The sequence below is a fragment of the Numenius arquata genome, chromosome 1, assembly GCF_964106895.1.
Source record: "Numenius arquata chromosome 1, bNumArq3.hap1.1, whole genome shotgun sequence".
Taxonomy (NCBI): Eukaryota; Metazoa; Chordata; class Aves; order Charadriiformes; family Scolopacidae; genus Numenius; species Numenius arquata.
The window spans coordinates 75,298,842-75,310,959 of NC_133576.1; the positions used below are offsets into that span (position 1 = coordinate 75,298,842).

General features: G+C 38.0%; 1 protein-coding gene across 1 annotated transcript in view; it reads right to left on the reverse strand.

Annotated features, from left to right (window-relative positions):
• Window positions 1-12,118, reverse strand: part of CUL4A (cullin 4A) — a 40,223-nt gene that overhangs the window by 25,733 nt on the left and 2,372 nt on the right. The window contains exons 3-7 of the mRNA XM_074159985.1: window positions 8,932-9,035; window positions 6,686-6,755; window positions 4,891-4,964; window positions 3,147-3,309; window positions 277-366 (exon numbers count right to left, since the gene is read on the reverse strand). Coding sequence (XP_074016086.1) covers window positions 277-366; window positions 3,147-3,309; window positions 4,891-4,964; window positions 6,686-6,755; window positions 8,932-9,035 — 501 coding nt within the window. The remainder of the gene's footprint in view (window positions 1-276; window positions 367-3,146; window positions 3,310-4,890; window positions 4,965-6,685; window positions 6,756-8,931; window positions 9,036-12,118) is intronic.

Sequence of the window (12,118 nt, forward strand, 5' to 3'; positions counted from 1 at the left end):
TGACTTTCTGGTAGTGTGACTTTAGCTACACAAAATGTCACTGGGTTTCTCCACACTTAATTATATATTTCAAGCACCAAGGCAATCTGGAGTCTTCTCTTCCCTTTGATACAATACTGTGCGGTCCCCATCAAAACACGTGACTGTGTATGTGTGCACCTGGGTACCAGTGAACTGGATTGAACACTAATACAACACGGCACTACCACAAGTTCCCACGTAATCCCATAGCAGATAAAACTAACATAAAAGCAATCATCTACAGCACGCACATACCTCTCTTTCTTGCATTAATCTTTGGCCTTCTGCAGCATATAAGCAATTTGTCTCTTCCAGAAACCTCTGTTCAAATGATTCCTTGTAAACCTGTTCAAAAATTAATTTAGTTACTTACATTAAGCTGCCAGTAAAGGTGGCATATTTTGGTTGTCAGGCATAGAGGACAAGTAAAATTTCAAGAACACACATAATGATGAAAAGTGTCAGAGTAACATTACACTAACACGAAAATTCTCTGTTTGCCCACTGGTTTTAGAAAGGCTGAGATCAGAGCTGACCTCCCAGTGCAGCAATAGCATGTTTCAGTCATCAGTACTCAAATTGTCAGGCTTCTGTTTAAGGCACACAGACCAACACCAGTAGTCAACATCACAGTACAGCAATGTCCAGCTCAAGACTCCCACTGATACGTCTGTGGCAAAAAAAGTAATAAAATACTTCCAACTAGCAAAACATTCCCATCAGTAAAATAATAATACACTCAGTAATGCATCTTCAGAAGGTTGAAAGGAGGTTGTAGAGAGACGGGGATCGGTCTCTTCTCCCAAGTAACAAGTGATAGGACAAGAGGAAATGCCTCAAGTTGCCCCAAAGGAGGTTTATATTGGATATTGGGAAAATCTTTTACCCTGAAAGGGTTATTAAGCATTGAAATGGGCTGCCCAGGGAAGTGGTGGAGTCACCATCCCTGGTGGTATTTAAAAGATGGGTAGATGTAGTGCTTAGAGACATGGTTTAGTGACGATTTTTGTCAGCCTTGACGGTTGGACTTGATGATCTGAAAGGTCCCTTCCAACCAGGACAATTCTATTCCATTCCATTCTGATCTGCCAGGTTTATCTCAATGGCCAAGACAAAACAAATTATACCAAATAAAGTGAACTCTCTTTCTCCAGGAAAGGAATAAGGTGAGTAAAAAAGGCAACCATCAACAATCACAGATACTGAAAATTTTCTGCATAAAGATTAACAGTTTAGTATAGAAAGGAGGTAACTTAGAAAGGACAACTAAATAAAATAGTTGAAATAGTCTGGAGAAGGTAGCTAGGAAATAACATGTAAACAGAGGGACAGTTAGTAAAAAGAAAAAAGAAAGATTCCTTGAGTGTGATGGAAGAATAGACAAAAATATTTCTTCCAAAACGCATAGCAGAGCTGTAAAACTCATTATGTTCTGACCATTTTTTTTTTCTCTTCAGGACTTTTAAAAGCTTGATTTTTTTTTTCAATGCAAACTTCAATACGAAGCCTCTGGCTTGACAAGCAGTCATAGCATAATAGTTCACTAATCAGCATTCACAAGTAGACATCAACTCTTTGTTTTAGCCTTCTCTTTACACTAGCTCCATGTTCAACACAATCAAATACTAGATTTCATTTCTTACCTTCCTTTCCTTCAGAATAACCGGAAAAACATTAACATAACAGTATATGGAATTATTTTCTGCATAAAACATGTACAATAGGAAACAGCTATAGAATAGGATTTATGCAAGCAGGAATCAACTTTCAGCAGCTAGGCCTGAATTGCATAATTGCCTAAAAATCAGGAATGAGTAGGAGATTAATTGTTTTCAAATGAAATATAAGACTTGCTTAATTAATTAATCTTTCTCCAGAAGCTAACCTCTGTTGAAAGAGGGAGAAGTGGAAATCCTGGTGTATAATTACAGGATCATGAGCACATCTCTATCTCAATGAAGTGACAGATATTTGAAAAGAACATATTAGACTCGGTTAGTTTCCCTAGTGAAAACTTTTGAGCCAATGAAGGAGAATGCAGACTTAAATCCAATTCTGTAAGAAGGAACCAATAAAGGCGAATGTTTATCTTTAGGTAGCAGAGTACTTTGCTAAAACAAAAATATAAAATACCAAGAAGTCAACACCTAGAAAAAGCTGACGTACTTAGAGAAACCTAGCAAATAACAATGGGAAAAAGCAGACAATTATGTGGTTATGTGGTCTGAAAAATCATTGACAGAAGTCTGCCTTCTCTCTTGAATAGAAGAATCAGTAATTAATTTTTCTGGTACATTAGACAAAGTTATGGATGAAAGTCAGGAGGGTTAACATGAAAGGCAGAAAAGGAGGCAAGCTGCCTGACCAAAAAGGACTATTTTATGCAGTTTTCATCTTCAAACTCTTTTTTAAATCTTCAGCCAGTTTCATAACACTGTACACCACTTGGGAACAGAGCAACCTCAACAGTTTGTAACAATGAAAGACAGCTCCTAACTTTTATTGCACATTACACAAAGCTGCAATGTTGACCAGAGAACACCACCCGCCAGAGTCAGAAGTACAACATTTTATTTTTTTTTATTCCATTTGGTTACTTAGTATCTATGCTAACAGAAAGTTCCAATAAGTTACATATTAACCTTATCTATTTGAAAATGTTGGCCTTAACTTTGCCCCTCATTCTGTCCTTGGCATTTCTGCTAAGAAGTTGCCAATGCAGTGATATTTTTGTGATACGGAACCAGGATCTGGACTCCAAAAAGCCTCTTTACAGTGACAGAGGTGGTCTTTTTTTTTTTTTTGTTGCTTCATTTAACTAGCACTAGGATTAGAAAACCAGTGATTAAAACAGACAAAATATTACACATACTAAAAGACTTGCAAAGCTATTATTTAAGAGTCTGTAGGCCACTATGCCACTTAAGAAAAAACAGGCAAAGAAGTCTCTTTTATGAACAGAGAATGAAAGAACGTGCATCAAGTAAAGAAAAGGCAACCAGACTAATAGATTTTGAAGCACAGTTACTAGAAGAATAAAATTATTTCTGCACGACACACAAATTAGGGAAGTCCAAGCTCTGTTTCTGAACACAGCCATTAGTAGTAAAGTTTGCTGTACTCACCTGCAGATCAGACAGCATGCTCAATAAACTCCGCAGCAAACTTCTGTCCACAGCTTCACCATTCCGTTCTCGTTCAATCAGCAGGAGGATTCCATCAATAGTCTTGTTTTGAACTTGCTTGTCACTAATGACATGATTTCTAAACAGCTCTAGCCCCATATCCCTGTGCGAATATTGAAAATCAATAATCACGCTGTTGATTCTTTTCAATAGTCTGCATCTCAGTTTGAGAAAAATTATATACATATGGAATATATATAGTATATACATATTATACAATACATTGTATATATTATGACAATATATTAATGGTGTGTATAGACTCTTTGATGCTGTCCACAAAGAAAACTATAACAAGAATTACCATAAAAATACCAGGCCACATGCTAGCAGACGCATACGCTTCAGCTGAGAACTGTGACCACCCTGTACATATTTCATAATAGACATAACAGTGTTTATTAAGAAAATTACTATCATGATTACAATAAAAAAATCTGAACATAACACCTTAACATAAGATTTCCTGGATCAGTCAATTTATGTGTAATTTATAACTTTTGTTTTGTAATTTATAAATTTGTGTAATGTATTTAAACTTTTTAATATGCAAATTATGTGCTTAGGACCTTATGATCACCTGTATCAGATCCTTGGTTCATACTAAGATGCTAAGGAATGGTGCCTCTATGCCACAAAGAAGGTAATTATTAAACATTGTCTTGGCCAAGGAAAACAGAAGAATGTTAGATAGAACTTGTTCTCTCCAACATATTCCCATGCATCAGGATTTCAGTAGAGGAAATTTTCCCAGCATGAGAAAAAAAGACACAAAGTATGAACAGACCTCTTCAATGACATTCTGTAAAGGGAAGCCTAATGCAAAGAGTTGGAGGAAAACTACTGCGGAGGTCAGGAAGACATCCACAGGACGAGCGAGGATGCCAGGTTCCTCAGACAGCCTGGGAATCTCCTGAGAGCACAAAAGCCAGCCAGGCAGGGAAAAGGCACGTTCTTACCTTAGTAGTTTACATCTGTTTTTTTGCTTTAGACAGAGTACCAATACCAGAAATTTTTGGCAAAGCATGGATTTGTTTGCTTAGGTGATGACACAAAAAGCCCCTTGGGAGGGATGGTGAAAAACTAAATGCCCGAAGTTGCGAGCGCAGTGTGCTGCAAGTACAGCAGCATCTCAGCGAGCTGGCTTTCACCTCAACGCCCTGAAGCCACAGGTCTCGAATCTGAAAAGGCCAGTGCTGGAAAGATGATCTGCCCCTTGTCAGTGTATCTGACTTATTTAAAAACAAAACAAAACACCCCCCCCCCCCAAAAAAAAAACACCCAAAACCACAGAGCAAGAAGTTGAGTGTTGAATTTTGTCAAAACCTGGAGCACCTGAAGAAACACTTGGCGCAGGGTTAAGGTGCAGAGGTGGCAGCCCGAGGAGGTCCCTCACACAGCCTGCCTCACCCAGGCTGTGACAACTACAGCTATATATATGCCTTGGCTTTTAGGCGTATGTTCACAGACCTTTATCTTCTTCTGCCCTCACTTTACAACAAATATTCCTGAGGAAGAAGGGAACTACACATGCATATGCTGACAAGTGTATTTCCATAATCAACACAAAATTTTAAATACCTATTACACAGATCGAATACAATGGCAAAATTTGTTGACCTTTACAAATGTAACAGCATGTTCAAACTTGAAAGGTTCGAGGAATACTTACATGGATACCTACCATATAGAAGGAAGCATTGAATTTTGAAGTACATATGTACGATCCAAAAATAAGAAAATGCTTCTGATCATGATCTGAAAATATGTAAAGGAAATGTTTTCTCTTCGTCAGCACATGACATTTCAAATTATAAAGCAACTTCTGAAAAACTACATCACATAGACATGCACCTTAATTGCTGGTGCATGTATTTTCAACTTTTGTGGTGACTTTTACAGCCACTGATATGCAATTTATTGATGTTAATACTATTATTAAGCAGTATTACCAAGTACATCCAAGATAGTTTTCAAATTCATAAACATTAACTGAACAGTGAGCCTGCTATAAGTTTTAGTGCTACTGAAATACATAAGCCATTCAAGCGGTACCACCAAGACATCCGGTAAACACCCTGAAATAGCGTGCTGCCATGGTTTTTGCTTTTTTTAAAAAAAAAAAGAATCTTTAAGCAGAGGCAGTAATAAACTATGCAACAGATCTTTTCATAATGAAAGTTAGCTGCCAAAATTCATGAGAAAAATAGAGATACCTTAATTCTAACAGGGGGAAGAAGGTATAAAAATATATATATATTTTTTTAATTTAAAAAGTGGTAGAAGGAGGTGGTTTTTAGCTTACTACTCTTTCACATTCAAAATCCGTTTTTAACTTTGCTCATAAAAAGGTTGCCCAGCTTTCAGTTTAGCATAAACCTGGATGCCAGTAACTAATTCACCCCCAGGCCAGCTACAGAGATTTCTATCCCCAGCTGTCCACCTACTCCTCCCCTGAAAGGTTTCATTGCTTCTGAAGCAATTCTCAAGCTGCTACAGTTTCTGGCCAAGCGTATTAAAGTAAAACAGCAGCGAGGTTGATTTTTTTCCTTAAATACCCACGTGCTAACTCAGCACATGGGCAAGAAAGCCACTTCCTACAGGTTGATGCTTTGAGAAGGGGAAAAGAAAGAAAGGGAAAAAAAAAAAAAAGAGACCGCTCAAAAGCAATTATAGTGAACAGACTTCATCGTAAAATTCTTTTTATAAAAATACATGTCCAGTTTAATTACATTTTCAAGACAATAAACTTCAACTCTATTTTCATCAGGCTGTTGAATTTGTTTTGAATAGTTTCCACAACACTTTCCATTTTCATTTCAGATAAAAAGCACATACCTCTACCCATTCCCCACAGGGAGGGAAGAAGGGTGGATTCAAGGAATTAAAATAGAAATTAAACTGTTTAGGGCATCTGTAGCCAAAGCTAAGTGACAATGCAATGAAACTCATGATAAAATCCTAGTTTAGAATTATAATGAAGCATTCTTAAAGGGACAATTCACATGGAGTGTCTTTGAGAGAGGATTTTTTTTCCTGTAATATAATTCATTGCGGAGGTAGGGGACAAGAAGGAACGCAGCTTTTGGAGCTGTCCGAAAGCATTTGCTTCCATAAATCCACATTCCATGAATCCACAATATTTATTGTGGATTCTCCAATTACCTAAAATTACCAACAGCAAACAATTTCAGCATAACCTGGTTGGCTTTTCTTTTCACCCATAGAAAAGAGGTGTCAATATATTTCTGAGTGATATTCCAACTTCACATGAAACCTATGAAAGTCAAGAGTTAACACAACAGAACCTAAGTTTTCAACAACAAAACCACCCCCAACTATCAAAGGGGAAAGTGAAAAGCAATGCTGAAACTTGGAGGAGGAGGTGCAATGCAGTCCCAAGTTAAAACCATGACAAATTCATTTTTACCAGATTTCACACCACAAGGATACGTATTCTGAACAAACATTCAACTTACCATTTGTCTGCAATGATCTTGCCAGCATTTATTTATCTTCTTTAAAAATAAAAGACTATCCAGAGAATCTGTACAGCATCAATTAAGGAAAACTAGCTTGCCAGTATCTTTTGAGGCTAGATTCTGGAGATGATCTTTGTCAGCCATTAAGCAAATCTGCTCCATGGATATTCCGATGTTACTAGGACTGCCCAGGGATAAACCATTAATTGCAGAGCTTCTGCCCAGCAGAGGGGCTGGCAGTTCTCCAAAAGACCTCCCTATGTTTTCAAGGAATAACACTCACTGCTCTTCAGTAATACCATCTAGTGGCTGTACTGTATAACTATGATATAGATTTAAACAAGAAATCCCACCAGTGTCAAAAACAACCTTGCCACCAACTGGGGTGAGAGGGACAGAAAGGTTTATTTTGTTTGTTTAATGAGTTCACACTGTGCCCAACAGGAGTGACCCTAATCTCTTAAAAGCAGTAACAGTTCTAAATAATCCTCAGCAAATCCAAATACCACTCTTTTCATATACATCTCCAGGTCTCCCTAAGTAAACTATAGAGTTTTCTTCATTACACAACAGATCCAAATGTTATTTATGAATAACAGAATTCTCATGTGTTGCATGAGTACATCCAAATGCGACTTTACCTTTCCCTCCAGCTTCCTCTGGCCAAATCTGATTAACATGATTTTGCGCCCTTAGGATATAAAGTGGTACATCTGTAAAATATAAAATTCTCAACTCTCCAAACCACCAGCTCTGCCAGAGGGCTTAGAAGAAAGCAGATTTTAAAACACCAATTTTAAAACATCTCTTCAGAAGATTGTCTGAAATCTGAAATGGTTGACTGTACACTGCTTTAAAGCAGACTATAAGATTTGGTTCTCAGAAGTCAGTCATGTTTAAGAGACTACCCTACTCTACTGACTACTTTTTAGTTAGATGTAATTTTAAATGCATTAAAGTAGATGTAATGAAAAAATCAGCTGGCATATAAGAAGTGAATTCAGAGTGCTGATTTATGTATCTGAATTTCTTATATGCTATGTAGAACTCAGACTCTTTAACTGGGACTCAAACAAAAAAACAACCCAAAACCACACAATCCAAAACCATGTTGGGACTTAGCCAGGTAACAGGAGAGAAAAAAAAAAAAAAGAAAAAAGTTATCTTTATCAGTGTAGGTGCCTACCTGGGGAATGCAGAGAATTGAGAAGCTGAGAGTCACAATCCAAAGCACATTTAAGGCATTCACCTGGAAAGAAGGTTCTTTCTGGGCCCCCATCCCTTGCTTCTTTCTATTTTAACCTATCACATACACACATATAAAACACATAAAGAAAACACTGCTAGCACCCAAGGGACTGTAGTATCTGTCCAGTATGGCACTCTCCAGCATCTGCTTGCTAAGGCACTCTCCAGGAACGTGGGGACAGCCAGGTGGGCGTAGATTCTATTTATCCTACTGCCTGAGCAAGCGCAACCCCTAGACTATTACACAAACGACAACTGTCACATAAAGCATGGTCTCAGCATGCAAAGCAAAACAGGATTCAGAAAATAAGAGCTGGCTGCACCCAGGTGTATGGAGATGATCTACGGGCACTTCTGTGACCAGCGCAGCCAGAAGAAAAACCTGGCAACGTAAATTAAAAAAAAAAATATATATAGGGAAATTTACCATAAAACTTCAGGTTACTGTGCATCCCAAGACAGCTAAGTGATCTCCTGAACTTAGAGCGCTCTCCCAAGAACCTCACAAGGTACATGTCAGATACCTAAAGGTCTCATTGAATGCCTCCATGACACATCGCTGCTGATCGGTAGTTATTATTGCTCAAACAGGTGTACTTCATGTTTGAGAACTCTGTTACAGAAGACGCTGTTGTTGAAAATTACTGCAGTGATTTTTTTTTAAAAAAACTGTGAGCATGTCCACTATTCATCTGCCATAAAAATCCGTATCTGCTGTTAAATCTCATAGTGCTATTGAAATTTCCTAGATTAGGTGTAAAATTTGCATTCCTATTAAAATGATAAATAAACTGTTATTAGCATGCTACTTACCAGTACACAGAAATTATTCACCCAGATGATTAAAGCTGCTTATGCCTGATTTGTAAACATGTAAGTGGTCAAAGAACCTCTTTAACACATTGGCAATTCCTGGTGTAATTTTTACAGAGTGTTGTTATAAAAAACAATTATTCTAACCGTTCTAACCTTTTCTGTGCATGAGAAAAGGATATTCTCTAAATTGAAGGATTTGTGCTTTCACATGATCTTCACAGACTTGTCGCAGCTGTTTGTACAGTGTAGCAGAGACTTTGTAAGAACAGAGATTTTCAACAGCCTAAAAAACAAAAAAAGATTATGAATGAGACAAAAAAACAAACAACCCCACATTTTTGTGCCTTTGTAATCAAGGTCAACAACAAAGAAAAAAATAAAAAAATCAGCATTATCTGTCCAAGCAGTGCACAAAAACAAAACATCAAAATGAAATTATCTAAACAATGTAGAAAAACTAAGACTTCACGATTCCTTTCTGATTTTGGCCCCTTCTTGTACTACTAGATTTCATGCATAAACAAGGTTCACCATCACCATCTGGGTCATATTTCAGATGTGCTGTTAAACATTACTAGAGTTTCCAGCCCCCAAACACTCTGCTCAGCAGCAAAACTATTCCTGTAGGTCCTTTTTGTGCATCCTCCAGGGCACCCACACACGTACTTTTTTGGGGGGAACACAAAGAGACCAAATATTTTCCTTTCTTAATAGCTTTAAGGTAGACATTTCAACCACCCTCTCTAAATGGTAAATGAATACAGCTGCTTTTCTGTCATTTTATTAACTTATTTCTTTCTGAATATTCCCACTGATTCACACGCTCATGCTAAGTTATGTAAACTGAAAGGAAAGAATGAAAAAAACCACAACCAAACAACAAAAAACCTACATTAACCATTAATTAAAGACTTGAATTGATGTATTAGGAACTCATGGGGTTTAGTTGAATATTTATCCATAGTTGACTAAGACAACTGATTCTGCCCAAAACCAAACGTTCTTGTGGTCAGTAAATTAATGTAAACTGAGTTGTTATGCAGCTGACCTAGACTACGCCAAGACAGCTCTGAATACTGCTGTTCAGCTATTTGTTAATTACATCGTCTTACACTAACATTTTTTTTTTCCTCACAAGGAACTCAATGAGAATGCCAAAGAGAAAACGTAACCTTGCTTGATACCACTGCCTATATTTAGACTTTGTTCCAAGCACACTTTATTTTAACTTGTGTGCTGTATTTCAATAAACTGTTTTATTAATAGATCACACCATCTGAAATGAATCACAATGAAGACAGCCAAATGTTCTGTGAGAACTGTAAAGTTTACAGTAAGCATTTTTGGCCATTCAGTGCTTCATACAAAATTACCCAAAGGAGTGGGAGATGATTCTCAGAACTAAAAATCCAGCTGTCTTTAACTTCACCTCAACTGCCTTTATGCTATGAGGTGATACTGCACAGAACTGCCTAAAGCACTATTTCACCTGGGCAACTAAAACTGACCCAAGAATATTTTCCTTTAATCCAGAGAATTTATAGTGTCAAATCTTATGGACAGATTTTCTGATAGCATCAATAAACTTGGACAAAGTTTCAGTACTTTCCCAGTGCTTGGCCTTCACTCAGTTTTCTGCAAATTTTAGCTTTTTTTGGTATGTCTTACTTCTTTGTAATACGAAACACTATGGTGCCTAATGCCAGCATGTAACTTTTTGTCCAAGTATTTTGTCCAAGGTTCAGTTCAAGACCTCCCAAACACATGGGGTAGCAAGTGCCTGGGCCAAGAGAGAGGCGAGGGGGAAAGCGGGGCTGCCTCTTTGGGCAGCAGTGCTGGCTTAAAGTGTATTTCAAACCGCAGCTGTATCACCTCAGTGCCGCCTCTACTAGCTGTTTCTGCTTTTTGGCGGGGGGGGGGGGGGCATGAAATCCTATCATTTCCTCCTTCTTCACCTTTTGATTCATTCAGCAGTTTGGCTGCCTCTCTTTCTGAAGAAAATTGATTTGACTTGTATTCATCTTGCACACAGTTTGGGAAAAAGCTACAGTAATTATCACATCTACAAGGATACGAGAAAGTCAACACTTTCAGACTCTTCACCTACACAAGTCTAGCAAAAGTTCCATGCCTTTTAATACCTTGTTTTGAGCACAGCCTTCTGTTTTAACACTTAGCATGCAAATTATTGCTACTTCTTGTATTATTTCCTCTGTAGGTTCTAACATCCTGAAGAGTTTGTCTTCCAAAACACAAAGTGAATTTGCTTCCCATGGGTAATTCTAACCTACCTGATGTCATTTTATTTAAATGCACAGCAACTACAGCTTCCTCAATTTTGATACAATTATAAAGCAAGCAAACAAACAAACAAAACTATCACACAGTGCCTATGTTACACTTTTCATCTCGGCTTAAATCAGATAAGTAAAATGATACCTGCAACAAACAGTATTAACACATAACCATTTTGCAGATAATTTGTTATGTTTCCTGTGACGTAGACCTTCCTATCCATCCAAATAATGTCATCTTTTTTTTTTTTTTCCTTCAGTACCACACCGTCCTACTCTATGTCCTCCAGAAGGGCAGTGCTGCCCCATTTCAGGTTATTTAGGACCTTGCTGCAAAGGCAATTTTCTTTTTCCATTATTTTTATCACTCACTCCTCACTCGGCAATTCTTTGCATCGCCACACTTTCTCTATTCCATCAAGTGTAAGGTACTTCTATCAAAATCTGTGCAATCTTACCACCAATCCCAGACATCATTTCTATTTTAGTCGCAAAAAATTGGCTGCCACCCTCCCGTTGCTCACTGACTACGTCTCTGCCAAGCACCTTCATGCCTGATCCCATGCTGCCTCTAAAGCCTGGAAAGGAGTATCCTTCGAGCTTCCCACAAAGCCTTGTCATTGTTCTTCAGTTTTTTTTTTTTCTCAGCCACCGTGCCAAATTAAATAAATAAATCAGAAAGTTCAAAGGGAGGCTGGTACACCAGCCTGCTCACCGCACTGAACTCTAGCAGGCCTCTCAATTCCTCCCAGAACATCAGATAAAGACTCAAAAAAAAAAAAAAAAAAAAAAAAAAAAGCCCCCCCCCCCAAAAAAAAGCCCTGGGAGTCTGAGAGCAAGAACTGACGCACACAGAGAATTTTTCCCCCCATGGATGACTCGGTGCTCACCAACAACAGGCAGTTAAAATGATCTGTAAGTACAGATCAGGTTTCCGACGGATGCTGAACTTCATCTTTTATTCCTTTGGCAGTAGAGTAAGTACCTATGGATGCAGAGGCACACTGACCGCCACCACCCACTGTGCAGAAATCTTGCTGATTTGCACCGCTGCCTTACGGATTATTGGACC